At 36.2% G+C, this 12,158-nt stretch overlaps 2 protein-coding genes across 5 annotated transcripts in view; one reads left to right on the forward strand and one right to left on the reverse strand.

Moving 5' to 3' along the window:
* The window catches only part of HENMT1 (HEN methyltransferase 1), a 25,822-nt gene continuing 13,664 nt past the window's right edge, over positions 1-12,158 (forward strand). For 2 of the 3 annotated variants that reach the window (XR_010432694.1, XM_064664538.1), the window contains exons 1-6: positions 1-219; positions 1,685-1,797; positions 3,326-3,460; positions 3,881-4,063; positions 5,595-5,772; positions 7,306-7,542. Coding sequence is in view for 2 of the 3 variants with exons in the window: in XM_064664538.1 (XP_064520608.1) it covers positions 1-219; positions 1,685-1,797; positions 3,326-3,460; positions 3,881-4,063; positions 5,595-5,772; positions 7,306-7,542 (1,065 nt within the window). In the remaining variant the exon portion in view is untranslated. Of the gene's footprint in view, positions 220-1,684; positions 1,798-3,325; positions 3,461-3,880; positions 4,064-5,594; positions 5,773-7,305; positions 8,945-12,158 lie in introns of those variants that run through there. The other variant, XM_064664537.1, reaches the window with a different exon arrangement.
* EEIG2 (EEIG family member 2) overlaps positions 9,388-12,158 on the reverse strand; it is a 21,182-nt gene continuing 18,411 nt past the window's right edge. For both annotated transcript variants that reach the window (XM_064664540.1, XM_064664539.1), the window contains one exon: positions 9,388-11,860. In XM_064664540.1, coding sequence (XP_064520610.1) covers positions 11,818-11,860 — 43 coding nt within the window. In that variant the 3' untranslated portion in view covers positions 9,388-11,817. The remainder of the gene's footprint in view (positions 11,861-12,158) is intronic.

Genomic DNA, 12,158 nt, shown 5'->3' on the forward strand with positions numbered 1-12,158 from the left:
ATGCGAAGCAGCGGCCAAAGAGGCTGCCGCCCTGCTTACAGGGGGCTCCGGCCGCTGCCTGGACCACAAAGCGCCTGGGACACCAGGGCACTGGCCCCGACTTACAGGGGGGCCCTGGGCCCGAAGGCCCAAAGTTCGCGCGAGTTATTTACACCTCCTCTGTACAAACAACGCTACCAGTTCGTCAAAGATTTAGTGGAGAAATACAAACCTAAGAAGGTTGGTATGTTTTGTTGTCTCTCTAGGTTATAAATTTGAAAAGAAGTTGACACTTCATATCTCAGGAAAACAAAATGCACGGATAACCTTTTGACTCAATTACCAAGCTCAATTACAATTTTGGATGAGCTGCTGTTAAAACTGAATTGGTGATAATGTGTTGTTTTTCAGGGATGCATATAATTAATGTTACTTGATGGGAAGAGGAGACTATTTAAATGAGAGAAATGCCTTAGCCTGTTTTGGAGAGTAGTGAGCATTCTGGTTTTAATTTAAAGCTGAGTAATTCAGTTCAAGCTGCTTTCATCAGAGTTGGGATTTGCTTTCTAGAGTTGGTTGTTCCATATGCAGTATCAGGTTTGCCTCATCATTCACATGACTGTTCTCAGTTGAGAAGTGACACTGAGAGTGTGGGATTATGTGAGGCTCACTCATCTCCACTTGCTTAAGATCTTGTGACCCTTTCTTGTGTTGTCCGTCTCAATATACCAGAACTCTTGTTTCAATACTACTTGGGAAAGTTAAATTAATTAAATTAGGTACTGTAGTGTTTGCTCTTTTCTAACATGTCCTCTCCCTTTCCTCCCCCAGAAGCAGTTCCCAAATCTGCAGTGTTTAATTCTGAAACTGATGCTAATCTTTTAGGGAGCATGCAAGAAAATTATGAGAAATGCACCTGCAGTGCACTTAAATAATCATAATTCTGGTAGCTAATAAAAATCTATGAGGTCATGGCACTGTAATCTGCTTTTAAATAGAACACATTCACCAGTGTTGCATCTGTATTTAAAGATTTGAATTTTCTGATGTAGGATGTGGAAGGGGTGAGAGGGTAAACTTTCTGTTTACCCATGGGGTAGAGATAAGCTGGATAGAAACAATTCAGGATTTTCACAGGGAGAACAGCAATGTGCTTCAACCTTGACTGAGCCTGAGAAAGAACAGGGTGGGTTGGTTTGTGTACCCAACTATCTCTTAAGCTTACAGAAAAGAATATCTATTATTTGATTTTGTGGTCTGAATATCCCCAGAGTTCCCCACTTAAACAGTAGACTGAGCCTGTAAACTTGTTTTGTGCAGATTCTTTGCTGGTAACTTGGCTGCTGGTGAGCCTGTTTTCAGAGCAGTCCAGAGAAAAGCAGTGGTGAATGTGAAAATTGCTATAGCTTTGGTACTTAAAATCATACCTTACTGTTATTCATGTGGAAGACATTTTCCAGTGTCAGTGGGATGTTCTACATGTACTTTTTTATAAGTGTAATAACAAAAGGTTAATTCTTTTAAAAAATCTTGCAGGATGTTCATATACATTTTTTAAAAAGAAAAACCATTTAGTTTTGGTTGTGAAATGCTTTATCATTCAAAAGTTATTTTGATGTAAATATGGACTTTTAATTTTATTAAAATCTCTGAAATTGCTTGGAAATATATAGCATTTACACATTGTTTAATATATAATTTACAGGTGGCAGATTTAGGATGTGCTGACTGCAGGCTTCTCTGGATGCTGAAATTCTGCAGTTGCATTGAAGTGTTAGCTGGGCTAGATATCTCTGCAAGTGTAATGGAAGAGAAAATGTAAGCTCTTTGATTGTGTTTTAAGGTTTGTATTTGTCTTGATGTAGTGGTGTGGTGGTTTGACTGTGGCTGGAGGCCAGGTACTCACCAAAAGCTGCTCTGTCACTCCCCTCCTCAACTGGACAGGGGAGAGAAAATACAATGAGTTACAGGGCAGGGACAGATCACTCACCAGTTACCATCATGGGCAAAACAGACTTGACTTGCGGAAATTAGTTGAATTTATTGTCAAAATCAGAGTAGGATAATGAGAAGTATGGCAAATCTTAAAAACATCTTTGCCCCCACCTCTCACTCCTTACCAACTTTAACTTTATTCCCTCCCCACCAGCAGCACAAAGAGACAGGGAATGGGGATTACAGTCAGTTCCTCACATGTTATTTCTGCTGCTGCTTCATCTTCTAGGAGAGGAGTCCTTCCCCTGCTCAACCATGGGCTTTGCCTCAGAAAAGCCACCTCTGGAGCTCCCTGATTAGCAAAACCTTGCCACGGAAACCAAATACAAGTGGCATGTTGCATTACTGCTTGTAGAGGTTTCAGAGTTAGGTAACTGCAGAAATACCAGCTGGCAGTTGAAGAGCTCTCTGTCAGCCTTGGTTACATTGGGTCTGTGCCTGGGCCCCCTGGGCTGTGGGTGCCCATAATGTCACCTAATGTAGCCAGAGGTCTGGGTCATGGAAAGGCCCTGAAGGTGTGCACACCTGAGACATACACTGTTTGTAAAGGCACTAATGCACTGTATTAGTTTTCAGTTTATGCTTATTATTGTCTTCAGAAAGATCAGTTTGAATCTTTTTTGAAATGTGCATGTAACTCTTTTAGTCACCGTGGTGGGGTCTTGGTTCTTGTTTATTTTTTTGTAATGGAAAGCTTAGCTCAATGTGTGGTGTCTGGTTTAGAAGCCTCTAAAATGAGAGGTTTATATGATCTTTGAAGCATTGGTCAGACTGGTGAACATAAATTTCTTTCTTGGAAGCTCACTAATACAATTTCAGTGAATATGTAGGATCTAGATGCTGATGTTATCACTTGCTCTTTCTCAAGAATGAAGAGAAGTAACCTTTTATATTTAACATTTATTGTGTATTTTGTCTAATGCAGTATTTCAGAATGAAATTTGCACATATGCTTTGGTTTCTCAGTGTCTTTCATTTGGAAAAAAATAGGTAATATGTGTGCCTAAAACTTCCCCCAAAACCCTGCAAAGTGTGTCTAAATCAGACTTACTGTGTGTCTAGTGTTGAACTACTATCAGAACTTACAAGTGGCTTTCCAAGTGACTTGAAAATGTAGTGGAAATTTTTGTAAACATCAAGGACAGCTTCTGGATTAACTTCTGCTTTTTCTGTCCTGTTGTAGGTAGTCATGAAAAGTGTTTGTATTGGATATTCTTTTTTATATCCATGTAAAATAGTTAACCTTTTTGAGATTCATGAGATATCTATGTAGGCTGTTTACTAGTTCATTTACGTGTAAAATTTTCCTTAAGGTCCTTTCTGTAACATCTTATTTTTAATACCTTTGTAGGCATACGTTGTCTCCTCTTCCTTTTGATTATTTGCAACCATCTGAAAGATCCCTAACTGTTACCTTGCATCATGGTTCAGTGGCCCATAAAGATCCTTGCATGCTTGGTTTTGACTTGGTGACATGTATTGAACTGTGAGTATTAGGCCAATGCTCTACATTTTTCTAAGTTCATTAGAGTTCAGCTTGGAATTTTGTCCATGCTCCAAACAGACTTGATCAAACCTTTCAAGCAGAAGAGTAGAAGTAGAAAAGTAGCAAATAGAAGAGCGGCATCCTCTAACTTGTGCTTAAATTAGCCATACTAAGCTATTCAAGTGGTGCTTGCATATGGTGGGAGAAAGATACTGATGAAAAATTGCAAAATGCAAGAGGAGATTTGGTCAGACAAACCCCCTGTGTGGCCACTTGGCCACAGTGCCACTGCTGATATTGCAGAGCTAGGTGTAAAATTACAAATTACAGATACGGGTTTGGGGTTTTTTTTTGGCTGGTTGTTAAGATTAAAGTATCATAGGGTTTTTTTAAACACAGACATCAATTTACTCTTTTCAGAATAGAACACCTGGAAGAATCAGAGCTGAAGAAATTTCCTGAAGTGGTGTTTGGTTTCATGGCTCCAAGCATGGTTGTGATCAGTACTCCAAATTCTGAATTTAACCCTTTGCTTCCAGGAGTGGTGGTGAATAGGCATCCAGATCACAAATTTGAGTGGAACCAAGCGCAATTTCAAAGCTGGTAAGCTCCCTGAACATGTATGCTGACAGCTCTGGGTGCCCAGGAGTGTGAGAAACAAATGGCATTTTCACATATGTAGTTTGCTGTCAGTGAAGTGTCACCTCCTGACTTGGTGAAATGTTTCTTTGCTGGTAAGAGTAGTTAAGCATGTTCTGTGGGTTTTGTGTTTTATGATGGTGGTTAAGTTGACTTGCTTTTACTGTAGCTGCTCTGCAGAAAACATTGAAAACTTTTACCTACCTTTTTGTATACCTTTATTACAATTACCGCATTTGAAGGGTAAGGTATTAATTAGCCTTTTCGCATATAGAAATGCTTTATAAAACCCTAAGAAATGTGCTCAGTACGTATGTGCAAAGTGCTCAGTTAGTCCAGACCTTTCTGTAAGAGTGTGCAAGCAGAGTTATGAAATAACCATAGAGCAGGGCATGTTGGATAAAACTGAGGATAGTTTGGTGGATCATGGCACAATGAAATGCAAAACGTATGTACGTGACAGAGGATTACATGAAATCCGTCTGACTCTTAGTATTGGTAGGTGTAATAAAAATAAAAGCAAGAGGGATATGTGTCCTGTGATAACATTCAACTGTCAAGCAGTTGTGAAAGAAACTGTATCTTGGAAGTTTTGCCCCTTAAATTATGTTGTTTCTGCCACAGACTTTAAAGTATCCGGTGACTTTTGAGTATGTAGCTTTGCAAAGCTTGAAGCATATATTTTTCCCTACATAAGGATACTAAAACCTGCCTGCATTATTAGTAGAGACCATTTTTATGACTTTAAGTAAATTTAGATTCTGCTTTTAGATATATGTGAATTAAAAATATTGATATCACTGAACGAGTGATTTTTTTTTTTTAAGCTGTAAACACAAAGTCTTTGTGTTGTGAACTATAAGTATTGCAATATTCTCTAAAATACATGGGATGTTAATTTAGTTTACTACTTCCTCATGGAGAATGATGCAGGTAGATAGTGCCATTTTAGTTCCCTGCCCCATCCTTTTGTTCACACTGGCTGATGTACTACAAGGTGGTTTTCATTTAGATGTCATGTACCCTGTTGTAACCTTTATTAGGTAGACTTTACTCTTTATACATATACGACAAACACCCTTTTATTTTCCCTATTAACTGGTCTCCTGGGGTTTTGGGTTGTGTATATTTTTTATGAGTTCTTCTCAAACAATTTTGTTCTTGGAAATCGGTAGGTTGTAGCTCAGTTCTAATATATTTAAGTTGGTGACTAAGCAACTGTGAGCATGAACTTTCTATGCACACAGTTTAGAAATAATGGTAATGTTTGGATGCCTAAATTACTGATACTAAGTGACTCAGACTGTGGCAGGCATATGATTACAGCTCTGATACAGCAAGTTTTGACAGCACTTATCTTCAGGCATGTGAGTATTGTTAGGGAAATTGGGCTCAAGCATTCACAGGCTCAGGGTCTTGCTTCTCCTTGAGCGTGCATGTTTATCACATGAAAAGATGAATATTTCATATGATTGGAATAATTTGTCTTTCTTAGGGCTCTGGAGGCTGCTAGATGCTATGATTACTCCGTGGAATTTACTGGTGTAGGGCACCCACCAAAAGGAATGGAGAATGTTGGGTTTTGTACCCAAATAGGTGTGTTTGTTAGAAAATATCCTCGATCTGGTGGATCTGTTCAGTATGAGAAACCCACTGAAGCAGTTTACAAAACAGTAAGTATTATTTTCTTCCTTTAGAGGTAAAAATAAATAGTAAAATTGTCTATGACTGCACGTGAAAGTGTTGTTACCATGGACTACTATTGCTATCCAGTCTTAGCTCTGATTGTCACACACCATCAGATCAAGAGAGTCTCATTCTATGATTTGTGTTTGTAATTGTATAAAGGCCTTTAACTTTTAGAATATTTGCTAAACAACACTATGGATAATCATTCTTAACATACTCTTATCTTTAGAATAAAAATTTTCAATTCTGCCAGGTATACTATTTTTATAGTTTTTCCTCTAGTCATTCATTTCATTTGTTATGTGGTTGTTGGCAATTACACATATCTTTCAGATTCATAAAAAAAAAAGCAAAAAAGGCATTTCTAGCTAAATGCCTTGTGGTATAAATCAATTTTTTTCAGAGACAACATGAAGTAATAATGCAAAAATAAATACACTGTGGGGTTGTTTTTTTTTTTTCAATTTTATGAGGCCTTGTTTCAATGAACATACATATTCAGTTCTTTGTGTAAAAATATATATGTATCTTTCAATGACTTGTGACCTGAACTGAAACACAAACATATCTTCTGTAGTTTCCAAGCCATAAAAACATTTGTAATTTCTGTATTTCAAATTTCTATACATGTGAAATGTCACCTGTCATCTACTGCCATTAATAAAATCTTGAAGTGGTCTGTAATGCTCAACAAACTTGGAAATATGTCTAGGTGATGGACATGTACTAGAAATTGCTTTCGTTATCTCCTGTTACAGGGCCATTAAGGAGGGAGTTTTGACATTGATATTCCTTTGAGTTTAAACAGGAGTGTTAATCTCCTGCATTTCTTATCAAAGTAATTTTTATTATGTAACTAATTTACGGGAATAAATCAATATTTCAGGATGCAGTTGAAAAGTAGGAAATAATTACAGACAGTGGAACTTCATTGGTACCCTGTTGATATAAAGCACTTCCTGATAAGCTGGTGGGAATGAGTTTGCCTGCCTAGTTTCCTTAATTGCCTCAGAGTAAAGCTCAGTGTAGAACACACAGGTTCACATATTTTAATGTCACAATTTATTTTTAGCGTCCCCTGCAGCTGGGAAAGCATATTTAATGTTTTATTCTGAAAACAGAATAAATGACATGCTGTAGTCCTGTTTTCCAGATGACAGTTCAGAAGTAGTTTAGAACTGTCACCAGCACCTCATCATGAGTAATGTGAAAAGTAAGAGAATTATTAAAAAGAACTAAGGAATTACAGGACTTCACCTTGCACATTCTATGAGTGTAGCTTGCAGGTATAAGCCTGTATTTGGTTTTTTTTAAATTCCATTAACTGCTATTGTAGTTGTAATATATAAAATCAACTCATATTGCCTAGTTTTTGGTATCTGAAAATGTTTAATAAGCAAAACAGGATTGAATAAAAAATTATGTTCACATTTTAGAGGGGTTTTTTGACAGCAGATGTTAAAACTCTGACCCTGTGATAGTGATAAACATTTTATATGTTCTTGTATGTTGTAAAGGTCTTCAAAGCAGTGTATCCAAGTCTGAAAGATGAGAAGTACTTGCAGAATGCAGTTGTCAGTGAAGTTATTTTCACAGCCCAAAACATTAAGCACCATTTAATGTCAAAACATGAGGAGTGTGATGATGATCCTGAAAGAAAATCTGAATTCCAGCCTTCAGTCAACTCTTTTTCAGACTATCTTGGAAAACTGGTTGTTGATAAAGCCATGGAACCATTTGTCAATGGAAATGAGGTCTCTATACCTCTTGCAGCAATCTTTTCTTTTCCCAAAGTGAATCAACTGTGTGGTACCTTTGAGAAGTTATGCAAACTCATTGCTGGCAAGGTCACACTGAGCAGTGATGGTTCTGCTGTGGTGTTCAATACTGAACATGAAACTGAGGAGGATTAGATCACAGATTTCTTATACAAAATTCAGTTAAAGTAATTAAAGTGATTTTTTAGTAGCTGTCAAATGGTGTGTGCTGTATGCTAACCAGAACACACAATCTTTTCTAAACCTCCCCTCGGTGGTTAGCACCTCTCCTATGGAGCGAAGACAAAAACAGCAGTAACTCACAGGGGTTTCATGTAGACTATCAGAGGGTAAAAGGAAATAATTAATTCCCATGAAGAAAATGAAATATTTCTGCTTGCTTTTTATTACCTTATTGTAGCTATCATTACTAGATTATTTTTAGTAATCTCTTGTTAGCTCCCAGAGTAGTTGATGATAACATGAATTATGTTGTTGTGCTGAATAATGTGAGTCAAACATTGGATTAAGGCAAGTTTTTTCTTACTAGAATGAAATTTATGGGTGCTTTCTTCAAGATGAGCACGTCCTCAGCCTTGATGAAAACCAAATGTTGTTCCAGATGAATGGACATACGAAAGTGGTATTGTTGACTGTTCTGTTTTTTAAAGAAAAAAAAATTTAAGAAGTGCTATACTTGTGAATGCTAATCTGGCCCTGATGTACCTGAAAATTTTCTGTGTTTTCATGTGCAGCTGTTATTCAAAACTGTAAAATCCAAGTCGAATAAATGAAAAAAACTTCAAGAGCAATCCATACCCCAGTAATGGTTTTGCCTTGGTATAGTAGTGGTGTGTATGCAGCAGTGGTATGTAAGTGGGGCTTGTTTTCAGTCACGAGATGTTTTCCTTCTATATTAGAAAAAGATCTTGTGTCTAAATGACACATTTTCCTTATAACATACATGTTGCTAAAACAGTGTGAAAACACAGTAGTAGAAAAAGCAAAACATTTTAAAAAAGAAATAATTAACTGGAAGATTTGTTTGCTGATGAGACTTGCCACTTATTCTACAAGGAACCTGTTGACTCATGAAACAAAGAGGAAAGACAACAACCACAAAAGAAATTCTAGGATATTCTGGTGAAGTTTTGGAAAAAAATGTCTTCCTTTTTGACTGAAGGTAGTTATATGTGGTACAGTTAATTCTCTTCATCCTTACTCTTCAAATAATTGGTTACTGAACTGATCTGAGTGCCAAATAGTTTGTACTATAATTAGCTCCAATTTTCACCAATCTAGATTTTTTTCTTAATTTAAGAACAGATATTCAGTGCAGTACCAGAAAGCTTGGTTATTTTGAATGCATAAATGAGAAGAGAAATACATACCACAGTTAGTTTTTCTTAAAAAATAAGAAGGTAATTTATAAAGTTATAGAAACCATATGAAAAGTTTTTAGTAGGTCATTCTACTCAATTGAGGAGGATTAATTTTGTCATTTGCAAGGTGGGCAGGGACTACACCCAGTGCCCTCACTTTGCCCAAGTACTGCTAGTTGTGGAGTTTGCTTAATAAATTAACCTCCCCGTATGCCTGCCACATTAAAGCTGATTTTTTTCTTTGTGTAAGACTGACATACTACTTTTCCTCTCCAAGAGGCAGATAAATAACTGTACTAGTAACAGTGCCATTAAATACTTTGTGGACTGGAGAGGGAGTTTAATAAGCTGCAGGGGTAAAGTTTGAAAAGAGTAGAGAAACTGAGATGGACACAAACTTCCATTTAAGTTTGTAATTTTTTGCATTTAAAAAAAAAAGACATAATTGTTTAGGAACAGATTCCAAGCTGAAGACATGAGTTTATTGAATGTCTGAGAGATTTGCATTTAAATACAGTAAAAAAACCCCCATAACCCACCCACACATCCTGAACAGTTTACTATATAGAAGTCTCCAGTATTTCTATAACACAGTTTACAAAAAGGAAAATACAACACCTAAATATGAAGGTTATATTCCACTTAAAATACACACAATTAGAGAATCACTTCATGAAGAGCTGTAACTCAAGTCAGAAGAATAAATTACTAGGATACAATTTTATTAAAAGTTGGATTTCTATGTCAACTTCCCTAAAACATCTGCTCAGGCAAGAAAATAATTATTTCTAGTAAAGAAAGTATCTAATCTATGACAATTAGCTGTGTCTTTTAACATAAAACACAAATCTGGGCTATGGAAATTCCCTTGAGAATTACATAAGTAGCTGTACAATGTTTTTTAAAAAGTCTGTTTTCCTCAAACTATATGTAGTTTTCCTCAAACTGTATGTAGTTTTCCTAGTAAACTTGAGTTACCATCTAGCTACTAAAGGTTTTAATAGATTTGTCAACAAGTGTAGTAAGAGTACTGAAAGCAAATAATGTATTCAAATATACAATGGTACGAGTTAGTTATGTGACAGGAAAGGAAACTATAACATTCTGACAGATAGTTGTATACTAGCAGTTGAGTAGTTTCTGTTTAAAATTCCTGTGGAGAACAGAAATGGATAATACCACACTTCTATTAACAGCAGCTAGAATAGAATCTTTGCATTAATTCTTTTAAAGAGATTATAATCAACAGTAGGAAATAAAAGTATTTAAGTACCGAAACTGAGAAATTGCTCATATTCTTCATATTCAATAACAGTACTCAAGCTTTAAAATCTGAGATTTCCTTAAAAATACAAATAAAAATTAGTTTAATAATTCTGGTATGGATTTCTAGAAAACAGTCTGCTTTTTCGGATTTAACCTATTAAATATGGCCTACTTCTATTTCAATAAAAAGGTGTCAAACATCACTCTGAGCAGAATTTGAAGCATTCTGAGCTTTCAAAAGTGGCCACACTATTTCTATTTATTCCAAGCCTTACTGATAAACAGTACCACTAAACATAACAAAATTAAAGCCGTTTGCAGTTTACAATTAATTACACGTGTCACCTAACATATCCCTTCAAAAATGGATTCTTTCCTATTCTCAGTGAAAATTTAAAGAGATCTTTCTTGCCTGTCGGGCAAGTCACTACTTGTGCAAATTTAAATACAGTACATTGACTTTAATGCAACAGTGGACAGATAGTGAAGAAAGTTCAACAAAGATGTTGCACACTAAAACCTTTTCAGAGTGCAGAGTATGTCTACAATAAAGTGCTTCTCTTAACAAGTTATAATAATAATAATAGTATAGATGTTTACCTAGTTTTAAAGCTTAAATTCTTAGTAAATTCTTTAATCTCCCTGTACGTCCCCAACCCCGCAAGGCACATTCAAAACACAAGCAAAGCACTAACTGTGAAGGATTAAGCTACAATAAAAAATATGTAAGTGGTAGTAAACTACTGACTAGGTTTGTAAACAGTACCATCCCATTGAATCTTAATGTTCATGCATTGTTGGAGTGAGTTCCTGTGGAAGCAGCTTCTGTCCTCCAGATATAACAATCAAGCCAGCTTTCTTGCTAAAACTCTACTGTGCCTTAGTGTTTTGATGTGGATTCCCACTTTTTTCATCACTTGAACAAAAAACATGTCACATTTGATGCATTTAAACCTGTGAACTTGATTTACAGTTAACACAATTGATTATTGTCTGGTTTAGATGTATTTAGTTTAGTGGTTTTTTTTTTAAATGTGTGTGGAGTTCACTTCTGCTGTTCAACCCTACAATGAAGTTGTGCTCAGTACTCCTAAGCTTTTAGTTCTGTTAAAACATAGCTGGGCTGTTTTGTGGAGGCCACAACATTGGCTTGATAATGACTGACTGGATAGAACTAATTAGCCTCTATAAGACTACAGTAGGTAGTCTGCAGGTAAGAGCAAATTGAGTAATTACTTTTTTCAGGTGCATTTAAGACCAACTTTCAGAAGCTTCTTTTCTAATGAAGTCATGAACAAAGTACATCACCACAAGTGATCTCTTGTGTAAAATACCAAAATGGGACTCAATTCATCATGCTTCCAAAGATGTTTCACACAAAAATTAATTCCAATAACATCAGATACAGCTTAAAAAAACAGTCCAAGTGCTCTCACAAGGTATACACAGTTAAACATTGCCTTCATACCACAGAAGATGATGCTCTATGAGCAAGAGGCATTCCATTTCTTTTCAGAAAAATATCACATAAGTTAATTTTGTGTTTCTCAACTCTTGCAACAGAGCAAACAAAACCAGAAGTATCAACACCAGAGCTCAAAGTTTTCCTCGTTTGCATTCTAATTCAGCGTTTTATCACCACCTGTTCATATGCTCCAGATCCTACTCTGAAAGTTTGAAAGAAATTAGTTCAGTGTCAATTTAAATGGAAGCTAAAGAACAAATGTCACAGATCAGCAATTTTATTGTTTAATCAACCCAACCAACCAACACCCAGCCAAAAACCCCCCAAGAGCCCCCCCAACCAAACAGCTAAATGTGAAGGATGATTATTATCATACCACTGAGTCACCTACAGTTTAATGCATTGAAGTGGTTTTTGTTATACTAAAGCCAAAATAGAGAATGAAAAGCAATGTTACTGAAAAAGAAGTTACTGTTGGATTTCTCTATAATTTCTTAAAC

The sequence above is a fragment of the Pseudopipra pipra genome, chromosome 9 (genome assembly GCF_036250125.1).
Source record: "Pseudopipra pipra isolate bDixPip1 chromosome 9, bDixPip1.hap1, whole genome shotgun sequence".
Classification (NCBI taxonomy): domain Eukaryota; kingdom Metazoa; phylum Chordata; class Aves; order Passeriformes; family Pipridae; genus Pseudopipra; species Pseudopipra pipra.